The sequence below is a fragment of the Amphibalanus amphitrite genome, unplaced genomic scaffold (assembly GCF_019059575.1).
Source record: "Amphibalanus amphitrite isolate SeventyFive unplaced genomic scaffold, NRLGWU_Aamphi_draft 001197F_arrow, whole genome shotgun sequence".
NCBI lineage: Eukaryota > Metazoa > Arthropoda > Thecostraca > Balanomorpha > Balanidae > Amphibalanus > Amphibalanus amphitrite.
In genome coordinates this window covers 87,459-106,922 of record NW_024882691.1, presented here as the reverse complement: position 1 = coordinate 106,922, position 19,464 = coordinate 87,459, and the positions used below count along the sequence as shown (strand labels likewise).

Sequence of the window (19,464 nt, the reverse complement as noted above, 5' to 3'; positions counted from 1 at the left end):
GGAAATACCAACTTTTCACCAAATTCTCAACCTTTTAAAGATTAATGAGGATTCATAATGCCAACAAAATACCAAAGGCATTCGCCTTGAAATACCAAATACCAAATTGGTATCGATTTGGTATCGGTATACCAAAAAGTTGGTATCCGATTGACATCTCTAAGTACCTACACAATGCTCCGTTTATCAATGCCCATCAATATCTCCATCAATGCCCCCCGTCCTTGTCGGACTGGCTGAGAGGCCCGTGGTAGTGGCACAGAGAGCCGTGACAGTGGAACGGGCTGACCCCACAGCGGGAGGTGAGGTTCGTCTCGAACACCAGCCGGTTCTCGATACCGGAGATGACGGGGGAGAACTGCTCGATGTGGTCGCGCATCAGATCTACGTCCAGCAGACCTGGAAGAGAGATTCGACTGTCGCTCGATTTGACTCGAGTATCAGGCGTAAAAATGACAGGCTTCGTGACAGGCTGCTGTCAATTGTCCGCGCGAAAAAAAGCCGCGCGAGACATATGTACATATAAGCTCTGTATTTTTTTTATAGGCATGATAATTTTATTCAAGACTTATGTAACGATGTTTCTTCCCGTCCATAATAGAATAGTACCTAAAACATATGGCTGTATTAGATATTTACAACGCTTGTAAAATTGACTTAGTTATTTTCCAAAAAAGTTTTCCTTCTTCGATCATCTCCGTCGTCAGAGCTCTCACCTGTATCCAACTCATCAATCTTATCGTCACTGATGACGTTATAGCCATCCCCACCCCCGGAGAGGAAAGTCGACATGACGACTCGGTAGGTGCTTTCAGCACGCACTGGCTCTAGGCGGGGTACCAGACAGTCAGTGCAGACGATCTCCAGGTGTAGCAACCGCATCCCCTCGGGGCAGTCCATGTTGTAGGTGACCCGAAAACCTGCAGGAAATAAAGGATTTTTGCAATATAATTAGGCAACCTGAACGATATTCAACATCCACCTGATGTTTGAATTTAAATCGCACTTTCCTGTCTTAGCAGTACATGTTATAAATTTCGAAAAGAGACATCATATTCGAAGTTTTTGGTAGCTGTGAAATGTGTAAAACTTGCCCCGACATAGTTTCTGCTTCAAATCTGTTACTATCCTTCAGATTCTCAGGTTTTGGCCCCATGTTCTTTTTTTTCTCACCTGCCACCTGCAGAAAGCGTCCTCCGCCAAGTGCCGAGTGCTCGAACGTCTGACGCAAGGTCTCTCCGGAGAGAGTCACCAGGCTGATGGTGTTGCCGAAGGGCTGGATGTTGAGCACGTCGGAGAGCGTGATGTTCCCCGGCTCCAACCGAGAGCGAATGCCGCCCGTATTGATGATTGCTGCAGATACCTGTGTGAGAAGGCACGTGGTTATGAAAGGCACGGCGGTCAGATGATGGGATTATTGATGGCGAAAATTGAAACGAAAATTGCAATTGGTGGCGTAGGTGATGGCGTAAATACAGACGGATGTAATTAGGTGACCGGACGTCGGACGTCGCAAGTGCATGCGAATTGCGAAGGAAACATAAAAATGGAGCTGGGGGTAAAAACGCGGTTACCGATAAGTAATTCTAATGTGTTTTAATTGCGCTTAGAAATAATGTCATCAATTGTCATCAATGCGCCAACGTATTCCTCCCTTACTCCCCTCCCTGAGTCTGCCTCTGCGCCCGGCGCGACCTTGACCTCACCTGGCTCCACTGTCCGTCAGATGGCACCAGCAGCGCGCGAACCAGCGAATCAGCGATTAGATTCCCCAGGCCACACTCACTGCGGCTATCCGTACAAGCGAGCTGCACCAGTGTTGTGCCGATGACTTCACGCTCGTATTCAGAAATCTGGCGGGGATAGGTTTAGTTAGGGGAAGGGAAAGATAGGAAGGAGGTGGAAGAAGAAGAAAATTGAAATGAAGATAAGAAAGAGAAGGAGAGAGGAGAACAAGCCTAGGATATTGTTTCTCTCCTTCTCTCTCTCTCTCTCTCTCTCTCTCTCTCTCTCTCTCTCTCTCTCTCTCTCTCTCTCTCTCTCTCCTCTCTCTCGCTCTCTCTCCCGTCCTCCCTCACTTTCTCCCTTCTCCCCTCTCTCTCCCTCTTTCCGTTATATCTCCTTCCTGTGTCCTTCTCCCCTTGACGTTCCCTCCCGTCTCAGCCTCACCTGATCCTTATACTGCTGCAGTATCTCTTCGGCTTCCTGATCCTGCTCCCCCTCCAGCCGTATGGGGTTGCCGCTCCAGTCAGCCACCTCTCCGGCACTATCGAAGGTGACGTTCAGCACCCCCAGGTACTTGCCGTGCTGATAGGCCTGCACGACGAGCACAGCCCGACCCGAGGTCTGGTGGACCACAGTGGGATACGGTCCGGTCACAGGGTCATCGTCCGGCGCCGCTCCTGTGGAGGTCAGAGGTCAGGGGTCAGAGATCAGGGGTCAGGGGTTAGGGGTCAGAGGTCAGGGGTTAGATACCAGAGGTGAATGGTGAACATCCCTCTGTGGCTCATTGCCACACTTCACTTTCTATGTTAATGTCTGTAATCGCACGCTGTTTGTAAATTGACAATCACCACATATGTATTCATACTGTATACACTACATATACTGTACATACATACTTCATATCACAGATAACATGAATCCAAGTTATTGATTCATGTTATCTATGTTCATATGTATACACTACATACTGTATTCTTTAGATAGTTTGGTATCTATCTTCAGATACCATTTACCTCTATGTTGATATACTAGCCCCGAACCTGTGTAGAGCAGCGAGTGGGAGTGCCCTCCGACGATGACATCCACGTCCTCGAGCTGCTGCGCCATCTCCAACTCCCTGTGGTAGCCGGAGTGACCCACGGCGATGATGATGTTGACGCCCTGCGCCTTCAGCCTGGCTGTCTCCGAACGCAGCGCACTGACCTCGTCCAGGAACTCGATGGCGGGAGGTGGCTTGGAAATGACCTGAGACGGGAGAAGGGGTCATCCAGTGGTGAACGGCGATGGTTCGGTGTCTCTTAATGTTTGTGTTTTACTCTGAGTGTCATCATTTGACCTAGCGCGAAGGAGAAGCCCTTTTTAAGTTATGGCTTCTCTTATCATGACATACATCATGCTCTCTGAATCCTGTCGTCGCTACTTATTTTAAGGAACAGCTCAATTTGAGGAACAGCCCATCTATAACCCCAGCCATGTGCCCAACATCTCCAACTCCACCATCAGCCACCGTTCATCACATTCCTCACCTTCGTCTCGGGCGTCGTGAAGCCCACGATGCCGATTTTGTGGCCTCCGATCTCCCGCACGACACTGGAGAGACACTTGTCGGTGGTGGGCGAGGCCAGTGGACCGAAATCGATGTTTGTGCAGAGCTGCTGGTGGTTCACTCCATCCAGATACGGTAAAAGGCCGTCCAGACCGTCATCGAATTCGTGGTTTCCCAGCGCCTGAGGGTTTAAAGGTGGGAGTAAAGAGCGACCTTAAAATTATTGTTTTTTACGAGGCAAGCAACACGTCTGGCAAGCTTCTTTTTAAGTCGAAAGGTGATTCGCAATATATCTCGGAACATTATACGCCTACACTGTACAGTATGTCTTAAAGGTACCGCGCAAAGTAACGGTGGATCCATCAAGCCTGACCGAGGAAGAGCCTGCTAAATTTGAGTCACCGAAGCAATTGACCTTCTCGTCCATTCCCAAGGTCAATTGGTTCCGTGACTTTCAAATTAGGTATAGCAGGCTCTTCTTCGGTCAGGACTCAGGCTTGATGGATCCACCGTCACTTTGCGCAGTACTTTTAAGTCAGACTGTACGTACAGCATCGGAATTTCCTTCAAATTTAAAATATTATTTCGCTTAGCTTGGACATTGATGCACAAGTGAAGTTTATAGCATTTAATTCGACAAAGAAACGTTTCTTGAACTTGTAATTGCATCCCAATATTTTTGCAGCCCCACATTTTCGCGTCCTTACCATGGCATCGTAGGGCACTAAATTCATCATGTCCACCACCACTCTCCATTTGAAAAGTGTGTAGTACAGGTAACCCTGGAAAATATCACCACCGTACAGCACCAAGGTATTCGGCGTCTGTTCCTTTATCGCCTTGACGGCGCTGACGAGCCGTCCAATGCCGCCGTAGCAGGGGTTTTCGGGGTCGTCGGGGTAACGACAGGCGGCCGTGTTGGCATCCACGGGGTCGAAATACGAATGGACGTCGTTGTTGTGTAGAATGGTGAGCTGGAGCTGGGCAGAAACTATGCTGACTGCGGTCAGGAGCAGTAGTGAGCGGAGTGACATCGCGACTCGAGGGGTACTTCTGGGTGAAGACGAGAAAAGGTCTGAAAATAAAACGGAGGGGGGAGGGGGATGACACAATTTTAGCGGGCATGTTGCTCAGGATTTTGTGTTTCCAGCCTGCTCAATTGATCACTATAACACAAAGAGGAATATAAATGACGTTATCATGTAACATGTTATAAATGTTGTCATCGCCATGCGCTGACAAATTTTTAACGACGAAAACGTACCTGCCCGATATCACCTTGTCGTTCCTCGTTGTCGTGCCTTAGTGACCTGACCGTGACGTTGTGACTAGTCCCTCTCCCTTCACACGCTTTTCTCGTCGTATTCCTGCCTTGACTTATGTGAGAGCACTGTTGCTATTCGTGTACCACTGATGCCACTAAATACTAATCCAAGTCAGCAAGCCCAAAACCTGCTGCTGTCCTGTTCTGCCTCGGGCGTAGAAGAGGCGACGACCTATCAAACCACGGAACCGGTTTCGAGGGTTGTTAGACGGTCCACAACCTACAGGGTGTCCAGAAACTCCTGTCGCTTCTTTTGGACGCCCCCTAAGGCGCACTGTGATTAGTGGACAATCAGCCAATCACCGCACGCATGACATTGCGTGCGGTGCCAGCTGGAGACAGCTGACAGCTGGAGGTCGTGAAAATGTGCCCTTGAAATCGTGTGTCATGTTCAGTGATGAGCTCGAAGATGCGCCTTGTCGCTATCTTCAGTTCTAAGCTACTGTGTGTCTGAGGTCGAAATCCACTTGATCCCATGCCTCTCCTGTTGTGTGGTGACGTCGGTGTATTATTCTGTTGTGGCGACAGGGTCGTAGCCAAGGGAGGGGGCCACGGGGGCCATGCCCACCCCCCTGAAGGCGAAAAATACAATACAATTAGATAAAAATTAAAATAAATAACAACAGCTGCACCCCCCAAAAATGGTGGGCCAAATCCGAGGAGTTTTCCTTTTTTGGAGGGGTTACGACACTAGGCCGCGACCTGTGGCCGCTCCCTGAGCAAAATCCTGGCTACGTGCCTGTGTGGCGGATCGGTCGGGAGCGGTGAGAGGTCGGCAGTACCGTAGCCGCGGGTCACCGCTGATCAGTCACAGACGTGACCTGCCCCCCTCCCTCCCCCCGGGCGGGAGACTGCAGGCTTCACAGCTCTGTAGCTTCATTCATCTGATGTCGATTAATGTCGATTACAAATGAACACAGGTGATCGTTCCATTCGTTATTTATCTGCATTTCCTTTAAATTCCATCCCCGCTTTTATTTTTCGAACGATATTTCATAAATAATTTTGAGGCACAAATACAGGAGAATATGCAGTTCAACTAGAGGCAAACAATGCGTAAAGCTCACAAACTGGAACAGAAAAACGCCAGCTGCCAATGCCACGGACATAAATCCACTGGAACATTGAAATCTATTACCATGGAATACATATATCCTCACATTTTGTCGTTGCTCAAGTGACTTACGTTGTATTGTGCTCGTTAGTCGTTTCTTTATTTGACTTTTTCTATCGGCTCTCACGCCCCCATCAGAGTTTGATCTGACAGATGGAACGACTGTGATAGGCAGTACAGTCCTCCGAGGCCCATTTACCGGTATGAACCGAGTTTAGGACCGCACAGCTCGACATGGGCCCCGCGCGCGGCTCATACGTATCCCACGAGGTGAAGTCCACATCGGAGCTGTCATCCCAGAACCAATCGTAGTGTGGAATGGGCTGACGAAGGCCCAACCATACCCTATGCGAGCCGGCCACGTTTTCCGCAAGAAAGGTGTTTTGCTCCTCGTCGTGCGTGGATGCGTGCGTGGCGCCCGGGTGCAGGGTTTGGCACGCATCTTGGGCGTCGTCCCAGGTCCACTCGTAGTCGATGAGAAGGTAGCAGAAGCTGCGGTAGGCGATCCACTGTTCAGAGGGACAGCTGCAGTGGCTGGGTGCGGTGGCTGCCACGGCTAGAAGAAGTAGCGTGAAGAGAAGGTTCATGGCGGAGCGATGACGCGTGGAAAATCGGAGAAAACTGAAACACGGAAGAATGTTTGTTGTTGTCATTGGTGGTCATGAGAATAGATGAAGAGAAAACATTTGTGAAGCTTTGTCAGGAAGGATGGTCCCCTAAATGTAACGGAGAAGTAAAAAAACAAAAAAACAAAAACAAAATGTGTTCTAAAGAAAAAACGTGTTTGTTTCGTTGCATGCTGTTCGACTTAGAGGCTAGAATATATTTTTAAATATAATGTCACCACAAGTCGGCAAGACTTATATAACAGTGCCTAATAGGTATACGGCCTTGTAACGGTTCTATGGCGCTTCTTTAGTCTGCTTTCAATAATCTAGTACATAAATAGGTAATTATATTCTTAAATATAAACCATACCTACAGGCGAGGTCGCAAAAAATGTCCTGTAAAGACAACAAATTTCAAATCACGACCTGACAGAATTTGCTAAATTTCAATAAGTTTTTATGTACTTTAAACAATTATTATTCAGGTGGATTGTGGAACATCAAACTTGTTGACCTTTTTTGTGCTGAAATTGAAAGCTCTAGAAGTAGGTATCTGGTGAGGAAAACCGCTTATTTTCATTTATCATCCTCTATTTCTCCTCCCTTGTTCCTCTCTCTCCCTCTCTCTCTCTCTCTCTCTCTCTCTCCCTCTCTCTCTCTCTCTCTCTCTCTCTCTCTCTCTCTCTCTCTCTCTCTCTCTCTCTCTCCTCCCACCCTGTTTCCACCACGTGTCCTTACCTCTACCGATCACCCCTCTGCCAAACGAGCCACACTTGACGACCGTACCTGCGAACCGTTCGAGAGTCACCAGGCCCTGTGCAGCCACAAAAAGGTGACGTCCGCCGACAGCGTCTTATCTTTCCAACACAGGTGACTCTCTCTTGAGAAAACACACATCTGAAATGTACCGACTGCACTGCGCTGAGACGGAACTCTGTAAGTCATGGGAGACGTGATTGGATTTTGATAGACTGCTGTTATTTCGAACTTGTTTTTAGCGAAAAAGTCCCAGGCAAGCTTCATGTTATGAGTTCAATAGTAATTAAAGGGATATATTTATTGGCACGTTTTCACACAACACCATGTTGAAGAAAGTCTCTACGAGGTGCGCTATCGTTTCGATAAGCACATACCAGTTTAATGTTTCTTGTTTGATTTATATTTAACCACGGGTAACCAACTGCGAGCAATGTAGTATCAATTTCAACAGCTCCTAACACTCTGTAAAACAGTATAGAAATGGCGAAATTATGACTTTCTAATGTATGCCTTCATTGCTAGGGTTTATTGGAATTCGTCAGGAATTCTGACACTGCCTGGATAGCTTGCAATTGCAATTGCAATTGCTGTATGTATCTTGTGCCGCTAAAGCTATGTGTCTTAATGTTTTACGTTTAACGTTTACGTAACGTTTAACGTAACGTTAACGTTAACAATAACTTTAACGTTAGCTTTCAAAACGTTATAACCGATAACGTTTTGAACATTACACACGTAACTCTGATCGTGACTTTCGGCACCCAAATTAACTCTTTTCTGCCAAATCTCGATCATTTTTAAGCAGAACATCAATGCTGATCTACAAGCGATATTGGCGAGCAACACTAGCTACAAGAAAAAGCGCGTTCATTCGTTTTGAATGCTGTGTGGCATCGAGTGTCATTCTATCCCTTCAAGGTCAAAGTGCAGCGCTGTCCGTATGAAACTGCTCAGTGCTCACGCCGCCGGTTTTTATTGATATTACAACACATGGGGTCCACATGAGGCGACCCATGGCTCGACGTTGTCGTCTTGGCTCTCGACCAGTTTTATTCGAAGAGTTGTGCAAGGCAGAACAACTGACGAAGTGAGGTTTTGGTTAGCCCTAGCGGTAGAACAAACCTTACTGCCAAGTTCAAGGTCTCGTTCTGAAGACATTTGTTTACAGTTCATGTCTTTGAGAAGTTGAAGAGGTGACTATGTTGCGTTGGCGCATGTTGGTGGCTGCACTCCCGCTGTTTACGATAATTTATCGAGCAGGTGCGGTTGTTCATCATGTTCCTCTCCACGTACGTCCAGGTAAGTGCTCTGTGGTCGCTGTGTGTCTCTTCATTGATCAATGTGTTTATTGTTCGCTATTCCATTAAACAGACCAGGTTATATCAATAGAGCAACTGCCAGTGTCGCGATCCATGATCTTTGTGTGTGTATTTTTATTGAGCAATGTGTTAATTTATTTGTTTATTATTCCATTACACATACCAACTCTGTCAATAGCGACCGCGCAAAGTAGATTACAGGCGTCAGGCAAATATAAATGTTAAACAGATTTACGCGTTCAACTCACGCTAGCATTTATATTTTATAGCTAAACATAGTACATACCTAAGTCATTGTCAACTCACACGATATGAAACAACGCCTATAGGTATACAATACATACATGGGTACCTATGTGTACATATATCACGAGGTGACCTTCGCTCGTTTTCAGGTCACAGTCACGAATGCTACATCCCGCGGCTAAAGACCTTTCTGCCGCTGAGAGAGGTGCGGTTTCTCTCCGGATGTCGCGCCATGACGTGCACGCGCATCGGAAAACAACACCTCATGAAAATCGCAGAGTAAGTGAGCAAGAGTACCTAAGGATGCAAAGGAGGATGCATAGTCTTAAGAAAGGTCGTTAAATACGATACTGGAATTTAGAAAGAAACCCGGACATTGTGCAGTGGTAGGTCTACACATAGCTCAAATGTCTCTCGCTCATTATGCCATTCAATAGGTACAGCCCACCGCTAAAGTAATGTAGGGTTTTGCCAATCTCAGCGGTTGGCTTTGACTGGCGATTGTTTAAAGGGACCCTCCCACCTGAACATTAGATTTGAGTTGAGATAGCCAAAATGGGGTCCCTGGCTCACAATTACCGGTTTCGGCACTCACAACATCGAGAAATGCCTTAACTCGAAAATATTGAACTTCAAAATTGCAGCATTTTGATTCAGAGGGGCTAATGCAAAGGAATACCCCTCTGAATGTGTGACGTCAGCGCAGATATCTAACGATTTTTAAATGTTTGACTAAAACGTTTTGTAACACGCGGTGGTATATGCTGCTTTGCGCGCAACAAATGCCGCACTTTCAAATAAAGTCGCTATAGGAACAGCGGAGATCCCAAAAGTAAACAAAAGTAAGAGTCTAATATCTTGAAAACCGGTGAATATTTTTTGATGAAATTTGGTAGATATTCGTTTTTGCTCTTTCTGAACCGAGCGACATCACTTTCATGCCAATTCATTAACTTTTTTGAAGGCGGGAGGGTCCCTTTAATGCGGATTGATCGAACAGAAGATGTCAATAGCTAAAGTTGCAGCTGCAAGGGTGACGATACATATAAGCTACATTCAAAGTTTCATTGTAGTCTGGTTAATCGTTCCTAAGCTTCAGAAGCAGAACATACCCATGACTGAAACCCCTCATTACTTCTGCTGTGGACTGTACGTCCAAGGCTATAGAACTCCGCTATACGTCTTTATGGTCACCGGTCATTCGATAATGAAGGCTCCAGGCCCAGAATATTTTCATTAAACTGAGGGTATTTTCTACTACTTTGTATTCATGTCAATTGCTTCGACTATCGTGGTCATGTCTCATATGCAATTATAGTTGTGAAGCTTGTGCGGGGCGCCTTATTTTCCTAGCCTCATCTCATCATTGTTCGTCCACATAGGCGGCGGAACGGGGAGGGCACCGGGGCACCGTGCCCCCCCCTTTGATTTTGGCATTTTAACATTAACCCTATAGGCGTTGCATGGAAAGAATGGGACCAAAAGTCGGCAGTGCCCTCCCCCCCCCTTAATTGAAAGTGTTCCGCCGCTACTGTTCGTCCACCTGGGACAAAAAAATAACTAAATTACCAGGGAAATATTGACCTAGTCTAGACCAATAATTAGTGGAGCCTATATTGACGGTTTGAATCTCATTATCGGGCCTTGAGCCTCATTCGCATGATGCCGGTAGCTGATCAGTCTGTCACACCGTCCTGCAGGTGCAACCCGCCGCTGCTCCGACCGGAGCACTGTGTGGAGATATACACGGACCGCGCTGCTCGCTACCCGCACTGCTGTCCCAGCTTCGATTGTCCGCGGGTGTTCGATGTGGAGGTATCCGCGCACGTAACGCACGTGGGTACAGGGAAGGGGAAGAAAGGAAACGGGAAGAAGCACAAACCGAGAGTGGCACAGAAACTGTGACGGTGTTCTGTATTTGAGAAATAAATCTGAGCCTCAGCTTTTCCAGGCGTTTTCTGCTCATCGCAGGCTAAATCTCAATGAGGTTCGATTGACTCAGGTATCTGAATTTGAAAATGTCATTTTTTATCGAATTTTGCTCCCTGATGTACCGCTGTCCCCCTGTGCCGTTCTCTGCCCTCCTGTCCCGGTGCCCGTGACCTTGACCTCTCCCTGTCTTCCCTGACCCCTGCACTCCCAGTCCTCACTTCCGCACTGCAGCTAAGCCGTCAGGTGGCATAAATCGCAGACGACTTTCGTCATTTGGTGTGGCCAGATAACGAGTCGAGACATCGGGCGACAGGCAAGATGAGTTCGCGGCGTGCAGAGTTGTTTGACGGACCGCCGCTGTTCATTGAGCGAGCAGGTCTCGGGAGGTTTGTTGATTTAACAGGTAAGACGGAACTATGAGACGTCGTTACGCATTATCGCTGAAAACGGCAGTGAATTACATTGGTGGAAGCGGTACATGGCGAAAGTTACGAGTGCGTTGTATGCACAATTTTCGATTCCTTATTTCGCTGTGGCAGCAAATGCCTAAACCATCTTGTCGACCGATATTGAGAGTTATTAGGGCTTAACGAACTTATCTAGTTGTTATGTCATGAATGTTCGAGAATGTGCCATGCAAACGAGTTTTATGAGTCCATCCGAGTTCATGCTGTTGTAATAAACATGGTGCGGACAGTTAATGTTTGACGATTGCTGTCATTTTATATCAACGAGTCATTTCACACTGCTATCACCCCCGTTTCAGGCTAGAGTTCCCCATCGTCTCCACCATGGCCGTCCTGCCGCTTCTCCTCCTCGTGACCGTCTTCACCTCCCCATCACTCGCTGGCTGCCCCTCCGAAGAATGGCACGCCAGCAAGGGCACCTGCTACCGCTTTGTCTACCACTACTGGACATGGTCGGACGCCCTGGACGCCTGCGGTCTCATCCAGGAGAACTCCACGCTCGCCTCGGTCCACGACCTAGAGCAGAACGCGTTTGTGGCGGAGACCGTGTGTGGCTATGGAGAGGCTTGGCTGGGCCTGAGGCGGCCCGGGTCTTACATGGGGTGGGATTGGGTCGATGGATCGCCGACGAATTTCACCCAGTGGGGGTATAACCAGCCGGCCAGTGAGGGCGAGCAGTGTGCCATTATCAACGGGTACACTTCTGGTCAGTGGATCTCAGGGGATTGCCAGTCGGATCATGCTAGTTTTGTGTGCCAGATCGCTGAGCAATAGGTAGGGAGTAGAGATGCTTGAAAAGCATTGTCCTCTGTCTCTAGTGTGGCGCTGCTGTACATACATACCTACAGGTCTGAGGCTGGACGGAGCAATTGAAGGGGAAATAAACGTATCAACAGGGGCGTCGCCACGGATTTTTGAGTGGGGGGGTCGGGTTTCCGGTCTTCGTCTTGATGGATAGGGGTGTTTTTAGCCACACTCCCGGTTTTTTTCGTGTGCCCGGAGAAAAACCTCGGCGCGCAGCGCCGCGAAAGCAGCGGTATATCTTATTGTACATCAATTTTGCATCGTGCATAAAAATCAAGCAGCGGTCACCTGAGGTCAGGTCACAATGTCATGTCAAGTTCAGTTTTAATGCCTCTTAAAACTGCAATCTTGTCATTCCTACAGATTATCTCCTGACTCCTATAAGTCTGAAATTTGGTGTAATGAATGGGATTATTAGTGCCAACAGTTCATGAATCTGGGATTTTACATCTGAGAAGCGAAGTCAGGTCAACTGGACAAGCACTGGATTAACCTGGCATACGAGGCTCCAGATTGATGCAAGCCAGCCAGTGATCAAAAAGGTCATCCAATTCAAAAAGCTGGGAGCTCGTCAAGAGAGGATCGACCAGGCCACAGAGCCTTCCTAATCCTATCTTATCAGGTATCAGGTATCAGGTCAAATAGGTGTGTGACCTCACCAATCATGATAAGATATGGGAAAAAGCACGATGCCCTCTGCTTTGAAAGAATATGCTAAAAACGCTAGATACTTTTGTAGCCATGGCACCTCGTTCATTTTAGAGATAAGGTGCAGCTAATGACCAGTGGTGACTGAAAAGGTCAGTCATTAGGTCATCAAAGGTCTCTAACACATTTTCGACAACAACTTTTGATGGAGACGTTGTAGAGCGATGACAGCACCTGGAGTGTGTTCAGCTCAGTAACACAGATCGATCCATATGCAGCAGGTTCTTTTCCGGTCAGGTCATGACCTTTACCTGATGTCAAGTTTTCTATTCAAGTTTTTAAGTTCAAATTGTAAGCCATGCGACGTGTTTCGACGAAACAAAAACGATGGTGATAACATGAATATCATACACATTTACTGAATCATAGGTTGTTACAGAACAAATGTTTCGGCAAAATCCGTCCGTTTAGCTGTTTGGACTCTATGGTACACAAGCCATAGACCCGAAGTCATATATGAGGCGAAGTTGGCGAAAGAGCTTTAAAAAGCTATCGAATACGCTTTATGTGTTGCTGTAGCTCTTATTCGTATTTTGCGGGTCGCTAAGGTAAAACGTTTACCAACGTAACGCATAAGGCATGCTTTCGGCCCCTGATCGAGGTAGAGTTTCGCGGAAGAGCGAAAATGCTGCCCGTGATGAGAGAAAGCCGATGATGCCCAATTTCAAGGTCTTGGCCGCGTCATCTTAGGTCAACGCCCAAAAGTAGGAAAAATCTGACCGCCTGCTAGAACTTAGTGAGCCGTAGCTGTTATCGGGGTCCCGAGTACGAGTTCGATGTTAGTCTTGAACAAAGATGATGACTCCATGCATTTTGGGTAGATCGGGTCGGGTCAGGTCAGGTCGACCAGCAGGCTTCCTGCCGGCCATCTAGAGTGGGTGACTGACAACCACCAACGATAGCTTCGTAACATGTTACATAACCATAATTTATCAAAACTACTTCAAACGGTTCAAACGGGCGTTAAACTCGAAATCAGCCCCAAAAAACCACACTTGTAAGTGGAAGCAAATAAAACTCAAAAAAGTTTACCAAGGTCATCCATATTCGAATCAGGGCCAATTTTTTTTAGAATAGGTGTAAAATTCATTAACTCGAGGTCACTGGAAGTTTCGTTGCAATATACTCCTTTTTGCGCGTCTTATTAGGAAAGCCCCAGAGGGATCCACCATCTGACCCCATTTCCCCTATGCAGGCAGGTCCGAGGGTAGCAGGGCTGAGGCTAGCCAGGTACCTCGTAGTTACTGATACGTCATCCGATGAATCGACTGCAACCATTATTTTGACAATCAGACGAACGCTTGGGTCAGTTTTGAAGCGCTCGCTCATTTGAGGCATAAAAAGGGACTAAAATCATATTGTCATGCTGATGTTCTAGCCCACAGCTTATTGACCTATAAGCAATAGGGACTAGGGAGCTCTTGAAGCGATTCTGAATCTGACGTTGTATTTGTTGATGTTGCTGACGCCAACTTCCCTGACATGATAGCTAAAAAAAGCATACTCAGCATCGCCAAAAGTGGGGGGGTCGACCCCCCCGGTTCTGACGAGTGGGGGGGGTCGCGACCCCCCCGACCCCCCCGTCGGCGACGCCCCTGCGTATCAAGCTTCCTGTACTTCAAAATAAACGCATCAGTGGGTCTAAATTGTTTCGACACATGTGCGGTGTGTTGATTAGGTAAGCGTTGAAAATGAAAGGATGAGAGAGGGAGAGAGAGAGAGAAAGAGAGAGAGAGAGAGAGAGAGAGAGAGAGAGAGAGAGAGAGAGAGAGAGAGAGAGAGAGAGAGAGAGAGAGAGAGAGAGAGAGAGAGAGAGAGAGAGAGACCGAGAATGGAAAAAGAGCAATGTAGAAGCTTTGGGGCATCATTTGAATCATATGTCGGTCAGTCATAGGTAGAAGGCTAAGTTAGGTTGTCCAGGTCTCAGACTCACAGGTGTTGACCTCCAAAAGCCTAAATAAACGGCCTGAGGGTTAGAAAATGCCCCACTGTTTTTCAAACTTGTGAAATTCAATACCTACTCTAACATGCACGCCATTTCATCTTAAAGACCATCTCATCCAGAAAGTAATTCTTTGGTTGTGAACACACGAGACGAAATGTAATGGCATGCTTTTTCCAAGATCATACGTTTTTTCCATAGCACTCAATGCGCTGCGTATGTGCCCTCGCTACTGGTCTGCGTTTTAGAGATCTACGTAGCTATTTCCGCTATCCTTGGTTTGTTTACAAATGTTGCGCTCCCAATGCCGCCTCGGGGGATTTAATGGCCTTGGGCGTTGTTTTTCGCATGTTTGGTCGTGAATTTGTGGTAATTTCACTATAATTCGTTGCAAATATGATTCAGATCATTCAGATAAGTCAAGATAAATTTCTGTGAACGAGAAATCAAGGGTATGTACCGATCCCGTCGTTTCTAATTGGCCGAAGCCAAGGCTATATCAATATAAACCAGGCCGTCAGCCACCAGGCCGAAGCCAACGCAAAAAAGCAGGGCGACTTTCGACCCCGGCCCTGTTATTCTTGTTTCTATGGACATTTGTGTTTATCATGAAATTGAATAATGATGCATAGGTATACCATCATTTATCTAAAAATTACCCTTAAATCAATGCGATCCACTTGTGATCAAGTTGCGGACTGGAGCGTGGCAGTCAAGCAATATGAAGACGTAAATATTGTCACGTTTTGAGGTTTCAGTGTGTAGGCTCCGGATAGGCCACACATGTGCTACCCATAAGTTTCTGCTCTGTGGCGCTGAGTGGCCGTTTTGTCCTCAGTGCTGGGAGTATCTTACAGTTTGACACGGGCTAGAAATTAGAATCGTTCCAGGGGTTGTACTTCGAGTGGCTTGTGCTAAGTGGCTCAGAATGTATTGTGAATGGTACAGTTATGAATATTGAAATGCCTGGACCCTGTATAAGTGTCTGCAGCTGCCACAGCTCCAATAAGGCTCAGCCCCCCAGCCATTGGGGCTGTGGCAGTGCAGAACACTTGAACAGGGTCCTGGAGGATTGTGGGCCCAGCTGTGGTGAAGCATTGAATTTGTCAATGATTCAATATTTTTTATATTAACTCACAGATCAGCACCATGAACATCATGAAGAAGTTCTGGGGCTCTGGCGGCTCAGCCCCGGAGGATGCCGTCATGAGCCAGCAGATCGCGCTCAGCCTCACCCACTTGCGGAAGCTGTATGCCGAGTACGTCAGACCGCCACAGCCGCTGACGGAGCCGGAGAGGGAGGCTAAGCTCTACAGTATGCTGCCTCTCTTCTGCAAGGTAGGCTGGGTGGGATGGAGGAGGGAAAAGGTGGAATGATCATGTTGAATTGACTTAGTCTAGCAATGGCGATAGTTCAACTTCATAAGTTTGGTAAATGACCTATAGCTTGATGGTTTTGTGTGCTTACTGCTTAACTATAATTATTTTTTGTATTTTTATGGGATGAATTTAAGTCATAATTGTTTGATGGCTGGAATAGAGCAATGACCTGGGATTTCTCGTTTTTCTTTTTTTTGAAGACAATTTAACAGTGAATATGACAGTACAGATGCTAAGAAGGCATGTTTGCACACCTCAGCAGCAGGCTACATAAACCATAAACACCTTACATAGGTATACCTGATACCTATCAAAAGTACCAATGCTGCTCCACATTTTGAAGAGATTTGTTTTTCATCTTCCATCTCTCGTCCCTCTTTCCCCCTCTCTCCTTTCTCCTTTCTCTTGACTCTGCTTTCTCTTTTCCTTTCCCTCTCTCTCTCACACACAACCTGCTCTCTCTCACATTCTTCCTCTCTCTCTCCCTCTCTCATGCTCTTCCCTTTTCCCATCCCTCTCTCTTCCCATCCAATCCTCCCTTCCTTTCCCTCTCCCCATTTGTTTCCTATGCTCCATTTCTCACCCTCTCCACTCATCCATTTCTCTCTCCCTTCTCACCCTGTTATTTAACCCCCTCCCCCACGCCAGGTATTTGCCGGCTCCTCTGGCCAGGAGATCTGGGACCGGTTCCCTCAGTGCGTCCAGCTCAGCGAGTTTGCCACGAAGCTGATGGTTACGGAGATCAGACGGCGGGCGTTCAACGAGAACACAGCGCTGGCTAGCTGTGAGATCATCAGGTGAGAAAGGCAGGGGTTGTCGGACTTTCGTCCCAGTCTTGAGGTGAGATGTTAGCACTCTGAAGTGGATTGCGAGCTGTGATTGGCAAGTCAGATTGTTTCATTCACTCATGATCGTTAAACATTGAGTTATTGGGAGAGGAGGTTGGTACGGGATGGCTGGGAGAGAAGGTCTGGGGGAGAGTTGGTAGAGAGGGCAAAGAACTGCTGCTGTAGCTGAGCATGAACTATGAAAGAAGAATATAGGTCACAGGGAAGCAGGAATGAAAGGGCGAGGGCCTTTCACTATCGCTAAATTTACCACGTCCTGGCTCTCACTGCACAGTTACTTGGAGATGGGCAGTGCAGAGGAGTCCTCCAACGGCTGGATGCTGCTCAACACTCTGAACCTGCTCAGCTCGGCCGGACCCACCGTTGTACAGGTAAATAGATCCGGAACGCGGACCCTAGACTGTCGTACTGGTTACGGAGCGAGCGAAGCGAGCGTAGTCTTTCCTTAGATTAACGGAAATTTCTGAGTATGAGCGGCCGGCCGGCCGGCCGTGGTCACGCTTTTGCGAGGCTTATATCTCAGCAACCACTTGACCGATTTACACGCGGTAATTTTTGTAGGGTAGCTTCATTCCTTCTACCAAGTATTGGACTATTCCCGATGCATGTGGGTGACCCCTTATGCACGTGCCACGTGCAAAACGAAGAGGTGTCAGTTTTGTAATTGTTGCAATATCTCCGTAACTACTTGGCCGATTGCGCTGAAAGTTGGCATGTAGGTAGGCACCCACTAGGCAATGCATATCCATGTGCCAGAGTTGGGGTGCTGCTGCACGTGTGCACGTGCAGGGGTCGATTCCAGATCTCGAGAACGGCTGCACCGATGGCGCTCAAATTTGGTACATGGCTAGGGACCGGTTAGTAGGGTGCCGTGCAAAAGTCAGTTGGGACCCATTTTGCACGTGCGCACGTGCAGGGTGCCGCTTCCAGATCTCGAGAACGGCTGGACCGATTGTGCTCAAATTCGGCACATCGCTAAAGACCGGTTAGTAGGGTGCCGTGCACAAGTCAACTGGAGGTACCCCCTCGAAATTTCGCACGTGCAAGGGTCACCCTCTCGCTCGCTCCGTTAGTCGCCCCAAAAGGCGTTATACTGGTAAATAGATCCGGAACGCGGACCCTAGACTGCGGTACTGGTAAATAGATCTAGAACGCGGACCCTAGACTGTCGTACTGGTAAATAGATCCGGAACGGGGACCCTAGACTGTCGTACTGGTAAATAGATCCGGAACCGGGACCCTTGGACTGTCATACTGGTAAATAGATCCGGAACGCGGACCCGGGGCTGTCTTACTGGTAAATAGATCCGGATCCTAAACTTTCCGGGCCGTCGTACGGGTATGGCGATCCGGAAGTTGAAGTGTTGTGCACTGGTCTGTGGTAAGGGTAAGGGTGTTCTGATTTTGGACTGTGGTACCGGACGTGAGTTCCTGATCTGGGAAATTTAGTCGGATAGGTAAGAGGAATGTGTTTCAAACGCTAACGACTACCGGTTATCTCAATATCCGACAGCGATTTGTCAAACAGTGCACCACACCATAACACCCACTCTCCCCCTCCCCTCCCCTCTCTCTCTCTCTCTCTCTCACTCTCTCTTTCTATCTCTCTCTCTCTCTCTTTCTATCTCTCTCTCTCTCACTCTCTCTCTCTCTCTCTCTCTCTCTCTCTCTCTCTCTCTCTCTCTCTCTCTCTCTCTCTCTCTCTCTCTCCCTCTCCAGTCGATGGTAGCCGCAGCTCTGCCCTCCACGCTGGTCAAGTGTCTGTACCTGTTCTTCGACCTGCCCGAGCTGGGTACCGACGTGGCGGCCGGCACGGAAATCACCCCGCAGGAGAGCAGGAACCTTCTGCAGAAGGTGTTTGTTCAGGTGAGACAATCACAGTGTTTGTGGTCGAGGTGAGTCGGTGTTTGTCAAGTGTGGTAAGTGTTTGTCTAGGGGAGGAAGTGCTTGGTAGGGTGGGAGTTGTTTGCCCAGTCAAAGAAGTGTTTTGTAGTTGAGACAGTGTTTGTCGAGGCCGGATTAACTCTGAACTTTTATTTTATTATCAGCTCTTACCTGCATTCTGACTTACAATCAACTTATCTGTGATAAAGTGAGAGAATATGTCTCTAACGCCAGGAAACTAAGAATGGTGTAGCTTGTAAGCAAGATCACAAAAATGCACATCCCTGTCAGCGTTTACTATTGGCCAAATGTCAATCACTGCTCAACACCTGTCAGACCAGGTAGTGCCTTTGCGTTAGCTGATTATGTACAAGGTGAGTAAGTGCAACAACCTATTCAGTGTCTGATACGATGTGCATCATGATAACAAGGCTGTTGATAAGGGCTTTGTTAAATCAGTGCTGGTGCAGTGCCATCGTGCGTATCAATCTGTTTGCCGTCCTTATTGACAAAACGACGCCATTTTTAAATTGTTAAATTGACCCCAGCTCTCATGCAGTTTCAGTTGCTCTTAGCCAGAAAGGGATCACTTTTAGGGATTGCTTTTTCTGATGAGAAAAGTATGTATAAATAACCTTATGCTCATTCTTTGCACTTTTTTGTTGAAATTGAATAATTAAACAAAATCATTGATATATTTCGGCTTGCGCCATCTTCAGAATGTACAGAAACAATTGTCGACACAAACAAACAAAATTCGATTCCATCAATCAATAAATCGTGCAGCGCTTCAATCAGCTCCTTGATGAGAGAATAATTTCATATATACATGGCTCTCGAAATAACGATGCGCCGTCC

The 19,464-nt window shown here is 47.4% G+C and overlaps 5 protein-coding genes across 5 annotated transcripts in view; 3 read left to right on the top strand and 2 right to left on the bottom strand.

Moving 5' to 3' along the window:
- Positions 1 to 208: 208 nt before the first annotated feature.
- LOC122371034 (snake venom 5'-nucleotidase-like) lies at positions 209 to 4,309 on the bottom strand. Its single transcript, XM_043347080.1, has 8 exons — positions 3,979 to 4,309; positions 3,252 to 3,452; positions 2,766 to 2,970; positions 2,170 to 2,402; positions 1,707 to 1,853; positions 1,174 to 1,363; positions 717 to 920; positions 209 to 399 (listed from the first exon to the last, which is right to left on the bottom strand). The coding sequence occupies exons 1-8, from the start codon at positions 4,303 to 4,305 to the stop codon at positions 209 to 211; spliced, it is 1,698 nt and encodes a 565-aa protein (XP_043203015.1). The 5' UTR covers positions 4,306 to 4,309.
- Positions 4,310 to 5,516: 1,207 nt separating this feature from the next.
- LOC122371038 (lectin BRA-3-like) lies at positions 5,517 to 7,149 on the bottom strand. Its single transcript, XM_043347082.1, has 2 exons — positions 7,104 to 7,149; positions 5,517 to 6,330 (listed from the first exon to the last, which is right to left on the bottom strand). Exon 2 carries the CDS (start codon positions 6,294 to 6,296, stop codon positions 5,844 to 5,846), a length of 453 nt encoding a protein of 150 aa, XP_043203017.1. The 5' UTR covers positions 6,297 to 6,330; positions 7,104 to 7,149; the 3' UTR covers positions 5,517 to 5,843.
- Positions 7,150 to 7,748: 599 nt separating this feature from the next.
- Positions 7,749 to 10,586, top strand: LOC122371041. Its single transcript, XM_043347087.1, has 3 exons — positions 7,749 to 8,375; positions 8,791 to 8,920; positions 10,342 to 10,586. Exons 1-3 carry the CDS (start codon positions 8,276 to 8,278, stop codon positions 10,544 to 10,546), a joined length of 435 nt encoding a protein of 144 aa, XP_043203022.1. The 5' UTR covers positions 7,749 to 8,275; the 3' UTR covers positions 10,547 to 10,586.
- Positions 10,587 to 10,891: 305 nt separating this feature from the next.
- LOC122371033 (lectin BRA-3-like) lies at positions 10,892 to 11,814 on the top strand. Its single transcript, XM_043347079.1, has 2 exons — positions 10,892 to 10,959; positions 11,340 to 11,814. The coding sequence occupies exons 1-2, from the start codon at positions 10,892 to 10,894 to the stop codon at positions 11,812 to 11,814; spliced, it is 543 nt and encodes a 180-aa protein (XP_043203014.1).
- Positions 11,815 to 14,808: 2,994 nt separating this feature from the next.
- The window catches only part of LOC122371031 (WD repeat and FYVE domain-containing protein 3-like), a gene marked incomplete at its 3' end in the record, with an annotated part of 91,678 nt that continues 87,022 nt past the window's right edge, over positions 14,809 to 19,464 (top strand). The window contains exons 1-5 of the mRNA XM_043347077.1: positions 14,809 to 14,946; positions 15,635 to 15,832; positions 16,523 to 16,671; positions 16,997 to 17,093; positions 18,442 to 18,588. Of these exons, the coding sequence (XP_043203012.1) occupies positions 15,644 to 15,832; positions 16,523 to 16,671; positions 16,997 to 17,093; positions 18,442 to 18,588 (582 nt within the window). The remainder of the gene's footprint in view (positions 14,947 to 15,634; positions 15,833 to 16,522; positions 16,672 to 16,996; positions 17,094 to 18,441; positions 18,589 to 19,464) is intronic.